Source organism: Embiotoca jacksoni, unplaced genomic scaffold (genome assembly GCF_022577435.1).
Source record: "Embiotoca jacksoni isolate LCO1_2020_lvr unplaced genomic scaffold, fEmbJac1.0.p SCAF_23, whole genome shotgun sequence".
Lineage (NCBI taxonomy): Eukaryota > Metazoa > Chordata > Actinopteri > Embiotocidae > Embiotoca > Embiotoca jacksoni.
Window position 1 is genome coordinate 7912705 of NW_027185374.1, and position 22575 is coordinate 7935279.

General features: G+C 41.9%; 1 protein-coding gene across 2 annotated transcripts in view; it reads right to left on the reverse strand.

The window, feature by feature from the left end:
• Positions 1–1015: 1015 nt before the first annotated feature.
• The window catches only part of atad2b (ATPase family AAA domain containing 2B), a 60919-nt gene continuing 39359 nt past the window's right edge, over positions 1016–22575 (reverse strand). Inside the window, exons 25-28 of one of the 2 annotated variants that reach the window (XM_069158582.1) lie at positions 20340–21074; positions 19154–19284; positions 8276–8404; positions 1016–2810 (exon numbers count right to left, since the gene is read on the reverse strand). In XM_069158582.1, coding sequence (XP_069014683.1) covers positions 2769–2810; positions 8276–8404; positions 19154–19284; positions 20340–21074 — 1037 coding nt within the window. In that variant the 3' untranslated portion in view covers positions 1016–2768. Of the gene's footprint in view, positions 2811–6609; positions 8405–19153; positions 19285–20339; positions 21075–22575 lie in introns of those variants that run through there. The other variant, XM_069158581.1, reaches the window with a different exon arrangement.

Consider the following 22575-nt stretch of genomic DNA (forward strand, 5'->3'; position numbering starts at 1 on the left):
TTTTTATTTATTTTTTTGTGTGTGTCTGTGTGTGTGTGGGGATAAAAAAAAAAAAATACTGTTTTTGTCCCCAGTAAACAGTTTTCAAATAAATTAAGCTGAGGTAGCGTTGGTTTTTCTCTCTGCAGTAGTCCAAGTGCTAACCTGTCATTTGCCAGTTTGCATACTGTTTAGCTGTTGTCCCCAAGAATCTGAGAAAAAGGCAGAGGTGGAGCTGGGAATGGGTGTCAAGAGTGTCCCCGGGAGGTTCTGAGGATTGGACCAGAGTGCTTTTGAGAGAAAAGATGGGGGGGGAGGGTGGAGGGGAGCAGGGGGGTGGTGGTGGTGTGGGGGAGGAGGAGGGAGAGGGGGGGGAGGGGGTTCTCCAGTCTACACCTGCTCTAAATGTGGCATCTTCAAAACTTTTTAAAGCTTCAGGAAATACCTTCGTTCACTACAGGCCGAGAGTCCAGCTTCTCTTGCGTGGTGTTGTTCGGAAAGCAAGAATGAAATAAATCCATAAAGTCAGTACACACATTTCGAAGGATAAGAGATTGAAAACAAAACTAAAAATTTTAAAAAAAAAATTTAAAAAAAAAATCACGTAATGCTTTATACACTTTAGTGACGGGCACTGCCTAGAATGGCCTTGTTCATTATGAATTCACAACCCATGCAAAAAAAAAAACCGAAATATCTCAATTCAAGCAAAGCATTATATATATAAAAAAAAATAATTAAAAAAAAAAAAAAAAGTCACAAATAATTATCAAATAACATAATACAAAAGTTTGTTATGACCGTCCGATAGAACACTGAAGCGATGACGGCGAACGGGCACCGTTTATGTCAGCACCTTTTCAGGGAGTGGGGTTAACAATTGGCACGCTAAAAATCCTTGGACTTACGTCCTCTTTATTGTTATTATTTTAATTTTTTTTTTTTTTTGCATATGAGAAACTGGAGGAAGGCTGGAGTGTTCAAGCTCTCCCTTCACCTGCTGTCTGCTCAGGTGGAGATCCCCCCCCCCCCGCCCCCCACACACACACACCTCCCCCCACCTATCTGGTCCGGGCTTTAACAAGACATGAATACAAATACTTGAAACAATATTTTGCGCGTCAGAAGTAAACATCTTTCTGTCGTTTTTGTTTTTTTGTTTTTTTTTTTTGGGGGGGGGGGGGGTTGTACCCAGGAGTTAAAAACGAACAACCGGATATGTTGTTTAATCAAATCCACTGGCGTTAAGAGATATAGATGTATTTATTTATGAATTTTTTTTTTTTTTATTGTTTTTTTTTTTTTTTTAAGAGACATAGATTTATTTATTTATGATTTTTTTTTTTGTTGTTGTTTTGCTTCAAGGTCACAGTGACCCGAGTGGTTCGGACCCACCCCAAGTTGGGAGCCTGTTCATTGTCGCGAGTAGTAAATCAATCATCCTGCTAAATATATCCTTCTCGTATGAGGTTTGAAATAAGGCACACACTAGGCAGTGCAAACTACAGACGCCTTCCAATTTGTACTGCTGCTTCCAGTTCCTCAGCCCGGGGTGTCGTGAAGGGATAATATTTATATATAATATATATATATATATATATATATATATTAACTGGCGGACACGCTCTGAGCAGGAGGGGAAACATTCCCACTGTGGATGTGGTGGGGTGTGGTGGGGTGGGGGGTGGGCAGACGTGATAATCTGCTAAGACCGTGAACGCCAGAGGTGGTCCGCGAGCGAACGAGGCGGTTTTGCAGATGACCTGGCAGGCGATGCTACGCGTGTTCACCGCTAACTCGGAGAAGAGGGGCGAACGGCTTTCCACACCCGACGACCGTCGCCGTGACGGAGAGGACGACGTACAGTGAGTGGTTCTGGTCCCGCTGTGCTAATAAACCTCATCCAGTTTGTGTCTGCGCCGAAAAACGTTCTTTGTAAACTATAGTTCCGGGTGAGTATCCTCGACGGTGGCTCAGATATTGAACTAATGAAGTAGCTGAAATAGCAGGAGGGGGAGAAGGGGGGGGGAAAAAAAAAAAAAAAAAAAAAAAAAGATGAGCCACATAATAGCATGGTAATAACTGGCCTATGATGAAGCGCTCCACTCGAGGGCGAGAGGGCTCAGCAATGTAGTTCAATGATTCAGAACACTAGCTGTCCTCATCTCCTAGCAGCACTTTGCGTTCACACTTCTGCTGGTGAGGGTCTGACTTGAGAGTGTGTGTGTGTGTGTGTGTGTAGAAGCACATGCAAACCCAAGTGGTGTTGTGAGAGTGTGTGTGCGCCACCTGCTCAGGAGAGAGGCGGCCAGGTTGTGATATGACATCACCGGATCTGTTGGTTTTCCAAGTTAAGAAGTGTTCCCAAGAGCAGCATGGATAAAAGGTCAGGATAGCACCCAAGTAGTAGCACCAGGGTTGCCCCTCACGGTGTGTGTGTGTGTGTGTGTGTGTGTGTGTGTGTGTGTGTGTGTGTGTGTGTGTGTGTGTGTGTGTGTGTGTGCGCGTGTGTGTCTGACACACCTCCAGGGGGTTTGGTTGTGTAGAGTGAGTCTGGATCTGGCCAGGCGTTCCTGAGACGATAGCACCATTTGAATGTCTCTGTCCTCGTCCTCGTTTTAGTTTCCCTCCCAGCGAGCGGAGGGTGCTGGATTTGTCTCCGTGTGTGTCTTTTGTGTTGAGGGGCTGGATCCAGAAGCTCCTTCAGTCTCGCTCTCACTCAGTTTGTGTGTCCCTTTGTGGTCCCATGGCTGTTCAGGATTTACCTGAAAGGTATTTTCTCTCCATCTTCACAGGAATGTATCAAAATGCTGGATTCTCTCCTCCATCACCTGCGCCGCAAACACACACACACACACACACACACACAATAATGCTTAGTCTCGACCAACACCGCAAACTCTGAATGTGTGTATAAAAGCATCTGCGCACTGCGGTTTCAATATTACTTGGAAATTTCCCACAGCAAACAACAGCTTTCACCATGATAAATGATGTAAAATGAAGCAAAGCTGTGCTAGAATGAGACAGGCGATTTTTCTCAGCATGAAAACAGCAGAGTTTGACACTGACTAAATCTGAGCAGAGCCAGAGGAAGAGAGATGGATGTTAGCCTGCAACAGACCGTGATTAATGCCTTGAAGATGTGACACTGCGTGTGTTCTCTCATCTGAATGGCTCAGTCGGCGCGACAGACGGCGCTACAAGATACCAATTTCAACAAAAGTTGAAAACTATCAACTTTACACGTCTAAAGAGGAGCAAACATTTTCAGCGAGCGGCAGTCCTTCACTGTAAACGTTCCCATCATGCTCACATTACTGTCAGAGTGACAGCCATTTACACAATTGCCCACGATTAGCATTTAACCCGCAGATACTCTTTTTTTTTAGTGCCGTATTTTCTTTCACGGAAGTGTTTCGGAGACTATCGGCAAAAACTCGCAAATGATTTCTGCATCCAAGAGAGGAAAGAGAAATAGTTCATAAATGGCTCAGCTGGTCAGCAGAAAACGGGTTTTCGGATTTATTGTTTACGTACTTTTTAAGCAGAAAAGCCGAAACATTTCTGGTGCGGCTTCACAAATGTGAATATTTGTTGGTTTTCTTAATCGCCGTTGGGTTTTTGGACTGTTGAACAAACAAAGCCGGCAAACTGTGACATTTTATATTCACGTTTTCTTCCTTTCAAAAGTCAGCTTGTTCCTGAATGTTTGGGCTGATTGACTATCCGAGTCCAAATGTATTTTATTTTTTATGACAGTTGTCATTAAGTATCTTGAAGTGTTTTCAGACAATTATTTCATTTTTTTTTTAATGCAAAGTTGACACTTTCTGGGATTTATTTGTTATGAAAATTGGACTGACGATTTCTAATAGTCAGTCAAGAATGATTTTCTTGACCTCGACTAAAGCGGTAAAAGTTTAAATATTTTTCTCAAAGAAATCTAAAAAAAAAACAAAAAACAAATGTCAACTTTGAATTAAAAAAAAGACCAAATTACACTTCATGAAAACATTAAATCATTCATAAAGACTCCTCCATGTTCGTGACGGGTGTCGCGGTTTTCACGTGGGTCTTCTTCGCACACCCTTTGACAGTTGTTTTGTTTTTAACCGGCGTTAAAATCATTTTCTAAACCAACAACTGCTCAACTCGTGATTGTTCTGAGCAGAGGACCTCGGCTCCCTCTTGTTTCACGCACAGGCTGCAGCTGGTGATGCATTGAATTTTAAGGTGACACTCATCAGAACGCATCGGCTTGTGAAATGAGGGGACGCGTATGTATTCTCCCGGTGGCCAGCTCTTTATTTAACAATCTGAATATAATGGAAACTACCCCCAGCGTATCGTGACAATTATTCTGAATAGATTTTGAACTGATGCTTTAGTGCGTGCGAGCCCGACTTCTCTTCTGACTGCATGTATCACATCAATTACGCACTTAGCATTTCATCACACACACACACACACACACATATACACACTCTCCCCCCCTGCTATCAACACCAGGTCACACAAGCTGTGAAACCCGATGAAGCTCTAAAAAGTGAAGCTGACACGCCGCTGAATAAAACGTCTCTAATTTAAAAAGATCCCCTGAAAGCTTCGTGTCGTCGGGCGAAGCTCGCGTTTGAGACACGTCTGTGCTATTAACACCCCGGTTGCACCGCTCACCGGCGTGCTAATAAGCCCGTTGCCGCCTTGACGCTTTGTAGCTGCGGCGGCCTCGCTGGGTGTCGCGCCAAAACATCTGACGACAATCACCTGCCCTCGGTGCCCCGGACGTGAAGTTGGGCCCGCACTTCTCTCCGTCTAACACGGGCGGATGTTGATCTGCACGGTCTAACTCCCGCGCAGATTTAGGAGCGCCGCGTCCCGACGGGACCCGTCAATACAAGCATGCCGATGCCAAGTCATCAATTTGTGATGTTCCAACCTATTTGCGCCTCAGACGATATGAATTACTTCACCACGCCCACCTTGTTTGAATCCATCTCATCTACTCCCGCCTCGGTTACTGATTTCCCAGATCAAATTTTCTACAACCCCTGGGAGAACGGGCTTCTCTCTCTGTGTGTGTGTGTGGAGGTTATCAGAGGAAAAACAACAACAGTATAAGTCCGGGAAAGGAAAAATGAGAGAGTCGGGAGAGAGCAATCTTGTGTGTCGTTGCTGAATGAAGGTGTTGTTTTAGCGAGCCGCTGACAACACATTCGCACTGATGAGAGCCGAGGCTGCGCTGCACTCTTTTCCACAGAGGCCGCTCGCTGTCTGTGGGGAAAGTGATTCCTCTGCCTGGTTTATGAAGGTTTTCTCTTTTAGACGACTGTTCAAAAAGACAAGCCCGATCTTTAAATTCCCACTGGCTGCCATCAGGGGTAAACGTTTTAAGTTTTTCAAATAAATATTTCACCGTGTCAAGTAATGTGCACTTCGACGAGACAAAAAATAATTAAAAGGACCTACAAACACAACATGTTTTAGGAACAGTTGAGCGCCGATGTTGTTTTGGATAAACAAGGAAAAAAATGTGTCTCAAACGACCTGCGGGTCACAATCTTCAGCAGCAGGCACAACAACAAAAAAAGCAGAGAGATTTCTAACTCTTCTGAAGTTCAGCTAACTTGACCAGTGGCCTGTTTGGCTCTGGCACTTCTCTGATGCAGGTTAAAGGTCCAAGGCTCTTACAGTCTTTAATTGCTCTGTGAAACACGGCAAAAAAAAAAAAAAGCCCTCCATAATACCAGGCTTGGGGCGCGATGAACGCCTATTTGTAGACGGGAACATCGTTGGCATGTTATCGTGTGCAGAGCAGATATGGCCCCTCCGGCTTTAACTGAGAGCAGGGTGCAGCCCACTCCATCTGCCAAAAGGTCAGCGCTTGTGGAAGACCGAGACAAGCCGCACCCGGAGGAGGACGGTGGGGGGGCGGGAGGGAGGGTAAAGGAGACAAATGTATGGACACGCTCCATTTCACTCAGCTCCACAACTCGGACACAAATACCATGCGCTGCAGCGGAGTGTAACATTAAGTGGAGATGGCTGCAGCCTCCATACTCAGTATCAACCCTGCGCGTGTGTGTGTGTGTGTGTGTGTGTGTGTGTGTGTGTGTGTGTGTGTGTGTGGGCGGGCGCGCTCGCTCTTGTTTTTGCATTCTCCGAAGAGTTACAAGGAGATGACCTGCTGGGAGAGTCAAGATGCGTGTTGGAAACACGGGAAAACAAAACACGTGCCAGATGAGTTGACATTTCTGCTTTCAAAACACCAATTTAGGTTGGCAGTATGAAATGAGGGCCCCCCCCCCTCCTCCTCCCTCTCATCCACCCAGCCGGCACCACCTGGCTGACTGCTCGCTCGCTCTCTCTGCCGCTTCCCCTATCTGACATCCTGACAGCCAGCTCCGGCTACCAGCGCCAGGACACTGCCATTCTGGCCCCCTGTCTGCATTGACATCCTACAGCAGCAGCAGATGACCAGATGGGATTCTGGGAAAATATACAGCGTTTTTTTTTTTTTCTCTGTATGAAACATTCTCAGAGATTAGCAATTAAAAAAGGAAAAGTTTTTTGTTAACCCTTACTTGCTATCGCTTACTTAGTGGGCAACAAATGTGTTGACTTGGACTGAATAAAAATAAATACTTTATGACCCTCATTTTCACACCTTTGTTATTATGCTACAATAACAGCAAACGTATTTGTATTCGTTTAATGAAATCTTAATGAATGAAAGGGTGCGCAATTATTTAACTGCTTGTGTCATCCAGGCTTAATTGCATTCCTAAGAAATATTAAATTATGAATTTAAATCAGCCCAGATCTTATTCAGGTTGTTTGACCACTTGTAATTCCTTTAGCTAATAAAAGCTGGAATAGAGTTTTTAATGAAGACTCTGTGGATTTTTGGTGCTAGAGTAAAATTCAACTTGCCTAATAACATGAGCATAGTGTGGGATATACTTTGTGGCTCTCATATGAATTGTTTATGATCCCTGTTCCTGGGCTCTTATGTTTGTGTCTCTCAGTCTCTGAACACAATGTTTTACATGTCCTCACTTAGAGTCTCCGCTGTCCTCATTAGGTCATGTTCTGCAGCATTTAAAAAGACAGCGGACACAAAACATCGGAAGTTTCCCGCCTGATGTAGATCATGTTGATGCCCTTTCCATGGTGGATATCTTTCTTGTGATCCCAAACATTATGTCTGGTATCGGTCTGTCTGAGAGACACTTCTCAGATATCCCCCGCCATCGTCCATTTTCTACGATACCTGGAAGGTTAATACTTTAGCAAATGTTAGCAGGTCTTTAAAAGCCAACCTAGGTTATTCTGCCTGGACAAGCTCAAGTCTGCAGGACAAAATGAAAAAATGAAGCTACAAAATACATTATCTGCCCAACAGCTTGCCTCAAGAAATCCTTGCGGATCAACAAATGTCACCACTTTTCTAACTGTTCTCTTTAAGGCTGAAAACGTACTGACTGGTTATCCAGGAAAGAATAGGTGCTTGGAAACTGAAGGAACTTTTTCAGTTCTAAGAACTACTTGTGGTTGTTCCCCCTTTTTCTGTGTCCAAGCTGAAGGAACGGACTTTCTTTGCTCCTACTTTCCCAGTGCAAGAGGAACTATGGTGATGGAAGTGTGCAGTGATTGGTTCACTGCTTTACCTTGCTGTCAGACTCAGCTCTTCCCCACGGGGGAAGTGACGCCGTTACATTGCGCTCTTCAAAGCCACCAGACTCCTTTGACAAAAACTGTAATTTTACCTCGCAGAACACAGAAGTCGCTGCTCTACTTCGGCCTTGATCTGATAGTTAGTTTTGTTTTATTATCTGACTTCAGTGGCGTTACAATACATTAGCTTTGATCCACACTCATAGAAAGTAATGTCATATGTTTAAAAAAAAAAAAGAAAGAAATGTTTTCCTTTGAGAAGCTGAAAACTGAAAATATTTTGCATTTTCCGCTTTAAAAAAGACTTACAATCTATGATCTAAACTGTTATCAATAACATTTTTGTCATTCAGTAGTAGCCAGTCTGACACACTCAACTATCATATTTGACTTAATGGTTATGGTAGGTAGGTAGGTATTTACTTTATTAATCCCCGAGGGGGAATTTTTTTTTTTTTTTTTTAATTTTTTTATATACTTTTTTTCAGTGTAATTCTATGAATTTGAAAGAATTTTGCACTGGATTGTGGAACCATTCCCTTGATGTTTTATTTTGTACTGATAAGTATCCAGTTAAAAGCACTTTATAAAAGGTGAGACCGTCGTGTGTGTCTCTGACCTCCAGTAGCTGCGTCTTGTCGTATTCTCTCCGGTGCTGGTAGATACACTGGCTGAGAAGGGAGTACAGTCTCTCCAGCTGCTCCACGCTGTAACCTTCACTCTTCTTCACCACCACATCCAATAGAGCCTGCAGGAAACAACACAAACAAACATGTTTGAAATAAAAGTTGTATTTACTTTATAAACTTGTTCCAGATTCAGACTATACATTATTAATGTGTGTACAGAGAAACAACAACGGTGCAGACAGAGTCACATAGAGCTGAATAGCCAGTCGCACAAGCGAAGCACTGATGTTGGTGCGTGGAGATGCAGCAGTTGGAGGTCAGCTATATTCAAAAGCAATTAAGATCAGAGTGACAGCTAATTAAGGCTAATCATAATTAGAACCAAGTTTACATTTCACTTCTACTTTAATTAAAACATTCTGGACAGTCAAAGGCCCTTTTAATTGACCCGTTCTTCACATTTTACCCAAGCCAAAGTCTGTGTGTATATCTGTGTCTACTTAAACACGAGGCTCATCAGGATGCATGGACTGAGACAGCACAGGCACAATAATTAAAGTTATCATCACTGGCACACAGAGAGACCTCGACTGAAATGAAATGGTGTGTGTGTGTGAGACAGTGCTATGCATTAGACACATAAAATCAAGGCAATATCATGATTAATAAGACATGGATGTCTGTCAGAGCCTCTCATCAGTGAACGTCTGAGAGATAATTACGGTGAGCAAATGAAAAGCGGCAGAGGCAAAAAGGTTAGCGTTGTATTAATCGTTGTACTCCATCTGACAATGATTTCTGTTTCAATGACAGTTGGCTTGATTAAGGTTAGACTAAGGCCTCGCATCAGGAGAAACACAATCCCACGACAGACCCACGTAACAGCCTGTAACTGGGCTTGAGAACAATACTTCTCAAAACAACCATCAAACAGAACATGAGCTGCTGTTAACATCCACGACCATGAACGTTTCACCTGTTTTCAACAAGCTCGAAACATAAATGTAAAGAAGGCAATATATTTTCTTAAAGAATGACAGCGGACAAAATATGGATGCTAAGTTATCGCCCCGATTCTACGTTTCAGTAAATGAATTAGCGTTGTAGCTGTTTGCTAAAGGTAGCGGTGACATTTATTTTCTTGATTAATCAATTAGCTGTATGGACTTTAAAATATCAGAAAATGGTGAAAAATTGTAACCAGTGTTTCCTGAAGCTCAATGTGCAGCTCAAAATGTTTTGTCCTGAAAAACAGTCCACAACCAAACATATCCAGTTTATTATCATGGAGAAACTAGAAAATTCACGTTTACAAAACTGGAATCAGAGCTTTAGCAATTTTTTCCTTTCTAAAAGTGACTCAAAATGATTAATTAATTATCAAAATAGTTGGTTATCAACTTTCTGCAGAGCAGTTAATTGTTGCAGCTCTGTTATGGCTCCATGGGAGTCACCGAGGACAACTAAGCTTTTACTACTGATGCACGGCTTCTCCTCCATGTTCCCACTACAGATGAGAGAAAGTAATCGGTGACGGGAGAAAGTATTGAGTCTTGCCAGAGCTCTGAATCATTAAGAACATTTTCTTGTTTTAGATTTTTTTTTTCTTTGTTACATTGCGGACACCCAATCACATCACACAAGTACTAAGAACGACAGTGACACTATTTTCTGGACAATTTTTTTCCCTGTTTGAATTTATGATGCCATTGACTATACTATCTGTATGTACATTAAACTTGAGTTTAAACACGGTACTGACAAGAATGAAGAAAACCTTTCAACCTTTTTCTCTCGCGTCTACTGTTACTGGAAAATCGTTTCTTTTTCCAGACTTTTTTTTTTTTTTTAGCTTGACTTCCAATTAATGCTTATCATACTGAGCTCAACAGCCTGGAAACATGACTTTGAGTAGATAATGCATTTCAAATCCTCCTACTTCTATAATTTAATCAGGCAGTATGGGAGGATTCACCGGTAATATGCCTTTGACATTAAAAAATTAAAAAATAAGAAGACTCCTCCTGCGCAATCTATTAAATTGGAGTCCCATGACAAATAAAGGATACACACAGAAGCTAAGAACACTGAACAAATTCTCTCCTTTTCAGAATTCCAGCAAAGTGATAATCATCATCACAGTTATCCCTAAAAAGTGCCGTCAGCTGCTCCATATTGAGCACATTTCTTCATACAGTGACTGTGGTCGAGCACCAGGAGAGTTTCCAGGTTTCACAGCTTTAATCCGGCCATGAGACGTCATAAACCGGGACCGAGCGGAGCACATCACAGCGAGATGCCAAATTTGATCTCCCCTTGTATAGAAGCTTTAATTAGCATGATTACAACCCACCTCGCTTGTAATAATGTGAGGCACTTCTCCAGCCTTCATTTCATTCAACTGCTGCTGCATTTCTTTCTATTTTTCATCATGTCAGTTTTTCTAACACTTGCTTTAAGTGCATCTCAGTGCTTTAGTGCACCCTGTCTCCTTTACAGTGCATCTTCTCACCTCGAGCCATTTTCAATGTTTTAAAGAGCCTCTCCTCACCTCTTCTTCAACCCCATTTCAGATTCAACATCTGTGCACGACAACCTTTGCTTCCAATCTATGTCTTTTTTTATTCTCTTCTCGTTCACGCGTTTCCTTCCCTCCTTCCGCCTTCTCTCCGTCCCTTCACTTTACTCTCGTCTGACTGTTCAGCCAGCTGATTGCGGTTGTGTACTCCGCAGCCTTTGTCAGCTTGATCAGGATGTCGGCGACAGTGTGGAGTAAATGGTGTGAGTGTGCTTTACACGGGGGCTCGGTGACTGAGTGAGCTCACAGCACACAAAAGGGCAGTAATCCCATGTGTTAAAGACTGTTACTGACATGGGCCATTTAACCTCACCTCCCCCCTGCCCCCCTCCCCCGTCTCTAAACTCACTGCTCCATCTTCCCCCTCCCCATCTTTACTCCCATCCCTTTCTTTACTCACAGCTCTATCTAACCTCATGCTTCTTAAGACTACAGCTGAAACTGAGAGGAGGGCTGGCTGCGGCTTTACAGAACAAAGCTGAATAACGGTGTATGGAGGTGTATTAGTGCCACGAGTCTGTAAAAGGATTTGATCATAAAAAGAGTTTTTAACTTATCCAGCACAAATTTTATGTTGATGTTCAGTTGCTTTGTAAACATAGTGAGTAAAATGGTATCTGAAAATCGAATGTTGATATTGTATCTACACTAAGTTCGATGGGCTGTTCGAGCCCGACCGATACTGGACTTTGGGGGAAGATTCCGATTAGCCTGGCTCCGACCAACTGTTGCACACAGCTTCCAACAATGGTGGTAGAGTTTTTGGGCACAAAATACTGACTTGTATATTCATGCAGTGAATTTGGGGCTGGTAATACAGGGCAAGAAACTGATATAAGGTAGTAAAACAAATTCTGAAATGTGACCAAAATGTTATCAAAGACTTGTGATGAAGACATGTAATGGAGGCAGCATTTTCTAGGGTTTTACAATAAACTTTATGGGACAATTGTCCAAAAAAGATTTTTTTTTAAAAAACAACAACACACAAATACAGCAATTCTTGAATTACCCCAAGCATCTTTTTCTGGTTGTTCTGACAAGTCTTTGTTTTGCACTGATGAAATGTGCAAAATGCCGCTGCGATGCTTTAAATTTACCATCATTCGATGCCTAAAACGTGTCGTATACAAAACCTTTTTCTAACAAACAAGCTGTAAACAATCCTACATGCTGAGTGGAGCTGACTGGGATAGAGCAGAGGGTTTTCTTTGATCACTGAATGCTTTTCTGGCTATATGCGTGCGTGCGTGCGTGCGTGCGTGCGTGCGTGCGTGCGTGCGTGCGTGTGTGTGAGCGAGGGCGAGACTTCCTCAGCTCCAATTGAGAGAAAATGGTTGGGAGGCGGTAGGGGGGAAAATAAGGATTTGAAACCCAACAGTCTCGGTCACTCGGGACACTATTAAGCCTTCAATATCTGCCTCTAAGAGAACAATTCACCCCCTTCTTCCTGTTTTAACTTAGATTTTTTTTTTTTGGTCTCCAACACGAGCAAATGAATGAATTATAAATGAGTCTGGTTTGTCTGCTACGATGGAAACCATGAATGCCTTCAGCAGGGGCAGAGACTGGATGTGGCTCTCCTGGATAGTGATGTGCTGATATTTTTTTTTTTTAAATCCGGTCACAGTGGCAAATAATGTGGCTTACAGGGCACTCGGTCACACAGGTAATCCAATATTGATAGTGTTACATGGGTCAGGGACAATCATGATAAATCATATTACCATGGTCCCAGCACATTAAAATGAAATGGTGCTCCCTTTCAGCGGGCTGTGCAGAAGGTCCTGCTGGGGTTGACGACTCAGCTTAAATATGCAATAGACGGATTTACTTCAACTACTTTACAGGAAAAGGCTGTGAATTCTCTTCATTTCAGCATGGAGGAGAAAAGGGTATTAAATATTTTGTGGTAGGGTCTTTTGTGCAAGATCTATATTAAAGCAAGTAATTTACAGGGGTGGGGGAAAGATTTGATAGTGTATAGTATTGTGATATTTCGTGAGGAAATATTTTTCTGATACACTGATGTGAGTATCAATATTTTTGTGTATATATAAATGAATACATTTGTCAGGTTCATTGTACGTTTATGATTTTTATGATAGTTTTAGTCAGTCTGTGTTTGACAATCCTAATTTGCTGCAATAAAATTGATTAAAGTGAAACAAACTAACTGAAAACTTGATACGTTATCATAATTCTCAGCATATCACAAAATGTTTAAAATCTTAATATTTTGACTTAAATATCATGATAATATTTTATTGTGGGCCATCTGGTGAGTCCAATTATTTAATAATTCAATATATTAGTGAAATAAATCCACTGCTATTGTTTAAGAATGATAACACTCGTCTATTACTTCTGAATTAAATGTTACCTGATCTATGTAAATGAACACCTTTATGCATTTTCACGTGATGCCAAGTTATTATGTTTAATCAGTAACTCAGCCCGTCAGATTATTACTGAATTCAGAAACCGATTCCAATGAAAATACAAAAACAACAACTTTTTTTAACAGTCACTTGTGCACAAAGATCAATAAATGTGTTACATGTAATCAATGAAGTGCTGAGAGACTGAGGACTGGTTTCCTGGACTGGAGATAAAATAAACCTTTCATGCTATGGTTTGATCTAGAAAAGTCAATCCTGGTTAAACAAGTGGCCTTTTAATACAGCTAAATGTACTTCTAGGGTTAGGCCAATAATTTTAGGCTGGCCCAAGATGGTCGCAATTTATCTCTAAAGTAAAAATGTCTTGGTCAATACATATATTGGGCATAATTCTTAAAAATGAAAATAAAATCAAAGGGATAGGGAAGAATATTGTTACCAGAGTTTTTAAACCTCAAAAAGCCGTTTGGAGTGTCGGTCCTTAAAATCCAGTGTCAGTCAAGCGATGACGGAAATATACTTTCAGAGCGGGAGCAATTATCAGGGTGTGACGTGTGAGGTCATGGTAGGATGAAGAAATACTAAGAGATGTAAAACTAACTTAAAGTCTGCCGTTTGCATCTGACAGCTTTTAGGGAGAAAAAGTATTATGGAATAAACAATTACAGCTGAAAACCAGGTAAGCATGTGGTCAGATAAATAAGATGTTTGGTAAGAAGGCTCCAGGAAAGAAATTGAATATTTTACAGATGCAAGACAACAGAGATCCAATATCCGCACGTAATAAAGGGGAAAAACCCTCAAACACACCACCTGAAAAAAATTACTTGATGCAGATGTGTTTAAAAAACAAAGGAAATAGAAAAAGTCTAGGTCAAGGTTACAGGTAGGATTAGCTATTGATCAGACAATTTAGGGGAACCCTCAAGGGAAATAAAGATTAATCAATGCACTGTCTTTTACATGTGGAGTGTAAGGAGTGTGTGTTTGTATGAGTGCTGGGGAGAGAAAAGTGTTTACAGTGAAACACGCTGACCAAGCATTTCAGAAAGTCTGGTATGTATTATGAGAATGTTTTTTGCAGATACAAAAACATACTGAGCCCAGAAAAGCTGGACAAATCTAAAAGAGGACTGCAGCTCTAAGTTTACGGTAAATTTCTGTTAACAAAGGGAATTTGAGCATTCAGCTTAGGCGGACTTGTGGTTTGTTACTTTAAGCCTACTTTCATATTCAATATCAAAACACAGTTTAATTGGTAACAGAAAGCGAATGTAAGACTAACAACCCTGTGTGTAATGCTGGGATCCCATCCTTACTATTAACAATCAAATGTAAAAGCAACTCCACAGCACTGGGTTCCCTCCAGCAGTTACTGGATCCGTCTGCCGTGTCAAATGCTAAACAGCGTTTTTGCTTCGCCTGAAAAATCGCACACTGAAAAAGGCACCACTATTAGCCAAAAGTGAAGCCAAGCATCTAAGATACCACTTTCATGTACAGCAAAGCTAATCAGGAGTACATAAACAATCAAGATCTTTACTTCATATGAGCCGAGAGTTGAACGAGATGCACGAGGTGCGTGCAGCACAAAAGGGCACAATAAATCACCCAGAAGGCTCGGAAAGCGAGTGCTACTACAAAAACATGGGGGAAATAAAAGTGACTGCTCCGTTTATGTTGTGTGAGCTATTGACACAACTGGCCCTCACATGCATGGCCAAGAGACACAGCAATGTGAGTGCAATTATATGCAAATAGCAGCACTGTCAGGGCCATCAGTGGGAATGAATGAAGAAAAAAAGAGAAGCACTTGAAACGCCATCTAGTTTTATTGACAATCAAACGATGGTCCAGCACTACTATTAAGCTGTTCTCTCTTCTGCAGACATGTGACATGGTTACTTCGCCAGAGTGGCCCCTGCTGTTATTAGTACTGAAAATGAAGGAAGATGACAAACTGAAATGGGGCCATTGCTGTTGACAGGCTTCTATAAAAACAGGAAATCCTGACATGCTGCAAAAACTAAGCATCAAGCCAAAAGACTCCATACTGTGCCAGCAACTAGAAATACTAGCTTCTTTTTTTTTTCTCCCAAGGCAGCTGCTAAAAAAAAAAAAAAAAAGAAAAAAAAAAAAAACAGCAGCGCAGATGATAATCTGTGTGTTCTTGCTAAAATGCAGGAAAAATTGCTGGGCCAGATTGGATTTCTTGTTGCTGAATTCTCATCTGCAATCCTCGGCACCCACTTCTCCGAGCCCATCTGTGGACAAGTGTCTGATTACTGATGAAAGAAAACAGCTGAGAATAAGAGACGTTTTGGAGTGGTGAGAGAAACAAGCCTCAGGACCTATTTATTCATGCTGAGGAATTCATTCTGATCCAGACAGCATCAAGCATCATTTCAGTGAAACTGGCAATAACAGAAGTTGATTTTACTAAGTGAATCAGTGCAAATAACTGTGCCATGGCTCTGAAAGGCAGGACGTGAATACTGAAATAATACCATCTCAGTCCTACAGGCTTTGAGTGTAGGGTCTGTGAACAAACTCGTACCACTCTGATGGTATTTAATTCCAGAGAGATTTTAGAGCCTCTTCCATCAAGTTAAAAGTCAGGAATAATGAGCCATCTACAATCAATGAATAGAAGGGAAGAGAGAAGGAACAGCACACCACTCACTGTGGACCCCAACACACACTAGGCAGCGTGCCAGCCGCAGCCCTGCCAGCAAATATCTGCTTAAATGGTGACTCTCATCTTGCGCACCGGAAATTCAATTTGTTCCGTAAGCCTGGGATGAAAAAGCAATTATTCACAGTCCCCTCTTTTCACAATCTGTTTCTTTAAGATATCTCCCTTCTTCCCCCTGCTAACAAATAAACTTCCAGATTAGTGCTGTGTGTGGCTGTTCATAGGGGCAGCCAGTCAAAGCGCTAAGATCAAGCCAACTAAAAGGCCTGTCAATCAGATTGAAAGATGGAGCCAGGTTTCGGCAAGACGTGTACCACCCACCCGTCCCCTTACCCGTCCCCCAGCCCACTGTCCCCCATAATCCCCACGGGACATGGGTAAAAGCCACTAAATAATGGCTTGATAGTTTGATGTCACTCCGGAGCATGGAGGAAAAAAGTAAGCACATGTCAGAAGAACACTTCTTTTACACCAATTACACTACACAAAGCGCCTAAAACCAACCTTCCCCCCATCCGATCAGTGGGAAGTGCTGTCAAGGGAGCCCATTGAGCCGAGGCTCCAATTTACACTTGGGGTATTAGGTGGGACACTAGCGTGACAGTGCAAAGTACCACGGAGCTGTTTCACATGCTTCCTGTTACTTAAACACGTCTTGGGACGAGTTGGCAGATCTAGCGGGACAGAGAGGAGCTCATGTTTGAGTCATAACCTCGTTTCCCTAAAATTTTTGTGGGACAACACCTGTCGATTGAGAGATGTAAAAATGGTGTGTGGCCCTGTAATTGGCTCCCCTCCTTATGCACCAAATGTTGAGGGTTGAAAGCCGGAAGCGGGGCGAGAGAACGTGAAACGAATGTAGGATGGCTGGAAAGGAGGGATAAGCTTAAGAAGTTATCCATCTGAGAAGGGCAGTGTGACAGCATCAGCTCCAGAGCAGACCTATGGATCTGGAGGAATCTTAAAGCTGGTCACCCATGATTGCGCTTCCCCATCCTCCATACCTTAAATCCCATCCCACAAATAGAACGCCGTGTATTTTCTGCCATCCAGGCTCCGATGAAATAATGGCAGATTTGAATAATTTCTATATACGAACTCTGTTTAACCTTTGCTACATTTGAAATTCTACACAAATAAGGGAAGACAAAGGAATGAGTTCATGCTAAGTGCAGAAGGCTTCTGAGATGAGCACCACACAGCACCTGTGACAGGCTATTTTTCTCTGACATGTTATGGCAGCAAGATGGGAGAATGGTTGTAGCTACCTCTGCTGGCTCACTAAAAATAACATGACTGGTTGGCCTGCAGAGGCAGCTGACCTTACTCAGTATGACTGCCAATGCCATTTCCAGCACTAGTATGACTGAAGCACACATACTGGCTCGTTCAATCTGCCTCTTTTGCATCCTAACGGCTGCACGCGAGAGGATTTAACAGTCCATAGGATCCATTAAGCCCCCAATCAAGACTATAGAAATGAACTACATCTGTTTCTTCTGCAGAAGGGCGGAGAGAACAATTTAAAAAGAGCTTTTACCCTCACATTGTCAACAACATCAAAGCATCCAAGACAAAAACAAAAGCATATTGGCAACATTTTTAGATTATAGCTCCTCTTTTCCGTAATCACAGTTTAATTAGCCAGTTTTAAAAATGTGAACATTTGTCACAGCTGGCTCTGTTGCAACTAATAAATCTACAATTCAACATTTCGTATTTTCTGGTGGGATGTGGGGGCTGTTTATATTTACTTCTTTGTAGCTTTAGTATTTTATATATAAGAGTTGAAAAGTGAATACATGCTAGGGAGTGGCAACACTGTAACTTCTGCATTTTCTCTCTGAGATAGCTACATAATTAATTTTGCTGAATAATTTGCTTTAGTAATATTAGAATGTGTTGCAATATTCAAATGTTGGAATATATCAATCCCAAATCGTACCTGCTGAAATGACTAAATACATCAAATGATAAGCAAGATCATAAGTAAAGACCGTTGGGCAAGTGTGTGCCTGTGTTTTCCTTTAAGAATAAGTGCTTTGATACAGACTCCACTACTTGTTAAATCTTAAATCTCCAATCCGTAACAGGGCACAATGCCAAATCACCCCAGCTGTTCCATCCTTCATGGTCTAAATTACTATGATGGCTGTGTAAAATCAGGCAATATGGTGACGGGGTATGGACTTGGGTTTTTAAAAGCTGAAATCTTGGGGGTTTGAAAAATGTTTCAACGTTGGAGTGAGGTTAAAAAATAGCAGTCTGAATTTTCAGGCATGCACTTTAAGCAATACAGTTAGTTCACAGCGCTGCAGTCCAGCCATATACAAAGAAAGGGTTTACGCTGAATAAATAGTCAATATCATATAACGTGTGCTCTTATATGCACACATTGCACTACAATTGATACTGGGCAGAACAAGAATTTAAAGTACCTCCACATTGATAAATCATCAAATACCAGCCACAGCAAGGCTATTCAACTTCATTAGCAAGTGGGCCAAATAGGAAAATCACTGGGGGCTCGAGGACTCAGAGAATACTAGTCAACTCAAGGCTACAAATAACCTTTACAATATAAAGGTTATTCAGTTATTCAGGTTATTATTTACACCACCCCCCATCCCCACATACATCGTCCCACCAAGGTTACCCGTATAGATCATCTATGACTCAAGATACACACTCCTACTTGGTTACATCCTTATATTTCTATGGTTCAGCCTGATTTGTAGGCAGGACCGTAGAAAAATGAAAAAAGGGCTGTACCCAGGCCGTGGGCCACTAGTTGAGTAGTAAAACACATATTTGGGTAGTTACAGCTTTTCATGCAAGACAAGAGTAGGAAAAGTTCAGGTGTTACTAATAACATTAGCATTCCGGTAAGAAACATGACAGCATACACATCACCAGTCTGACAATGAAGCAGCGACATGGAATTCAGGCATCATTAATTTCATTATTTACACCTGTAGTATTCATGGGCCACTGTTTTGTTGTCATATTTTAATGTTTACAAGATTTAAAAGGGGAAAAAAATAGTTTTGCCTTTTTTTTGTTGTTTTTTTCCACAGTATAATGAACACATGCCAGATCCATGTCTCCAACTGTAACCCTGGCACCTATCAAACTGAAAATCAGACGCACTTTTGCACCACTTATTGTCAAAACAATTACAAGAAATGTTTACCAGAAGTCGCTGGTGGTCAACCACCACTGGAGGATGGGGAGGGCCCGGCTGTGGCTCCTCTTCTGTCCTTTCAGCAGATCCCTGCAGCTGCTCTGACGGGCTCCATTTGCATTTTGTCACTCTGGAACATTCTGTGACAAGACAAATGCATGATTGATGGAAGAAACATTAACTAAAGGATAGATGAAAAACCTAGTACCCTAACCAGGCCAGTGTGGAACCCAATTTTGCTCTTCTCATGAAAGACTGAAAAGCACAAAGTGGCCAATTTCAAAGAAATTGCATTCAAACTGGCATGGCTGCAATATTAATGCAATATACTACAGTATGAGAGGAAAATCATTTTGAGGCTACTAGGAACTACTGAGTGCACAATATTTTACATCTGGCCTCTTTCCTGTCCATTTATAACAATGTTCAGGAAAAACGTTGATGGAAACAAAAGTTCAGGCTGTAATGAGTGTGGAGGCGTAGTAGCTGAGTTGCTTGTTGGTTAAGAAGCCACAGTTTGTTCGTGTTCTGTTGTCTGAAGATGCAAAGCTCCGATGGCTTCTCCACATTTCAGCGGCCTCTGCTCTTTACAAGCCAAACCAGAGGCCCACAATCAAACACGTACATTTATTGGTCATCTCTGACTTGAACACTACACTTCAGTAGAAAAGACACAATAGCGCATTGTAAAGGAAATATATATATGTATGTATATGCCAGAGTCAGCAAGCCAACCACTATGGCAAATCTGTTACAGTCAAAAAAACAACTTAGGATGCATAACAGTGTATCTTCAAAGGTACACAAAACTTCCCAGCCCCAGGAGGTTTTCTATGAAATGTATCATCTGCTAAGCCAGAGTTAGTATTTTTATATATGATTTATGTTGCATTATTCATATCTTTTGTACTATTTTAAAACCTAAACAAAGTTTATTTTACAAGAGCTGGATAATCGGAGTAGTAGTTAATCATCCTAATCAAATGGTGGCCAGTGCATTTGTTCGATGTGTACAAATTAACCGATTTTGTCAATTATGGAGGAATCCTGCTTAAATTACATATATTTACATTTTTACGGATCGCTACAAGCACACAAAAGAAAGAAAGAAAGAGCAATATTTAAACTCTATGTTCCAAATCACCAGTTGTGGGAATGCAGCTGGAATATAGCGACTGTAAGTCTAGTTATATACCTTCTTTTTCTTGATCTTCATCAACAGCCTCTGTTACCGCCCTCCCGCCCTGGGGATGGTGCTCCTGAGTTGGTTTGCTCTCATCTCTGCCTTTGTGCTCTTGCTGTTCTGGCTCATCAGAGACCTCAGCCGTGCTCGGAGGAGTCCTCGTCTCAGCCTCACTGCTCCTCTTGGGACTCTGCAGGTCCAAGCTATCCATTGACTCGTTTCCATTCACACAGTCCACTTGTGAAACGAGGAGACCCTCTGTGTGCTTAGCCTGCACCTCAGCATTTGAAGACTCGTACATTTCAATCAAAGGCTGGAAGTCAGCCTGTTTGGTCTGGCTATCCCCGTCTGCATTGGTCTGAGAAGTGCCACCGAGGCAATGTGGCTCAGTGTGTTTCTCTGTGTTCTCTGCCTCTTTGGCTGTGGACTTCACCTCCTCAAGCGTTGGCTCCTCTCTGGCTGCACTGGCATCTGGATGTTCAGCAGGAGCCACAACAGGGGGTTCATTGGAGCTCTCTTCCTCTGTGGAGGGGAGATGGGGATGGTGGCCATTGGGCTGGGGACCTGTCGTATCACACGATGAATCCTCATCCTGAGTCAAACAAGAGTCGCTGGGCTCCGCAGCTTCCACTTCTGCCTCCGGCTCTTCCTCCTCTTCCTCTTCCGTTCCTTTCTTGTAGTTCTTCTTCTTACGTATGATGCCCCGCCCCCAGGATGGTCGCCGGCGAATCTTCCGCTTTATATGATCTATGACAAAGAGAGAAAACGGTCAGAAAAAGTCATCAAAATTAAAGGGAACCCATAAAAATGAGGCAGTTGTCTAGGCAGATGACTCTGGTTATCAATATTCAAATCATCCTACAAATTAAAACTGAATACGCTGGCCTTAACCTCACAGAAAGAAATTCTATTTTACTCTTTGAGTGCTTCTACATATCTTTCCAGACAGTTCTCAGGGCTAGGGTCGAGATCTTAAGAGGATAAGAGCCAAAGCAATGGGGGGAAAAAAATAAAAAATCTAATTGCACAGCAAATTTATTTTCTCGACAGTTCTTCTTTTGAAATATACTGTAGAGTAAAAGAAACATCTCATTCCTCACATAGTGTCATAGAAAACTTTGCAAGTTGACTGTATTTAAGTCTGGACATTTGGCCTTCCTCAAAGAGTAAGAAGCAGTGGGTGACAGAGATCACAGGGGAAAGCCAGACACAGACAGCAGTTCTACTACATCATAGATGTTGGACACTAATGACAATAGATGGGGCTTGGAAGTTCTAACAGGAAGAAGCAAAACCAAAGCCTGCTCTCTGAAAGTGCAGTAAAAATGTCACAACAAGCCAGCAAGAATTCGAAATGCAGTGAAACTTCAAGGCATTTGCCTTCATTTACTGCTTCTCCAAAGCACGGAGATAAAGGCCAGAGCAACACAGTCAGACAGAAAAAAAAACGGGTGAAAGAGAAAACACATAAGGAACCACCACAAGTCAAGTTTGCTGGGGAGAGGATTTACATTACAAGGGCATTACAAGGGCACACACACAAAGAAACCATTTGTACTTCACATCTTAAAATAAAATCTGTTGAGTCTTATCCAGCAGCTTTGACACTGAATAGGTCTAACTAATGCCAGGATTAAAAAAAAAAAACCCGAAGTCTTTCATGAAACTATCTTTAAAAAAAAAAAAATGAAAGAAAGAAAAAAGAACAGAGATTAACTTAAAGGTGGTGTGTGTGTGTGTGTGTGTGTGTGTGTGTGTGTGTGTGTGTGTGTGTGTGTGTGTGTGTGCGTGTGTACATATAAATGAGCTAAGTTGTGGGCCATTGGAATGATTGAAATCTGTCAAACCAGGTTCTTGTGCAAAATCAATAACGTATGTCAGCTTGATTGTCAAAGGACTAAATGATCACGGCTCCTTAAAACTAGTCAGAGATCAGACTGTAATGTACACACACACACACACTTTGCAGTAAAAATGTATTCCGCAGTGTATCATCTGTACCTGCATGTTCCCCCTGAAGGATATGAATAGGTACACTGACAAGAAATCATAGTAAGCCTTCATGTTGGCTGTAAAATGTCCTCTCTCTACCAATTCTTCTGGCCACAGTTTCATCTTCCCACTCTAAAGATGTGATTATGCACACTGTACATGCATCAAAAAGTAGAAAGAGAAACCTTGTCCACAATGTGAAGGGAACACAATGTATATCTATGCACTTTGAGGGATATTTCAAAGGTGTTTGCAC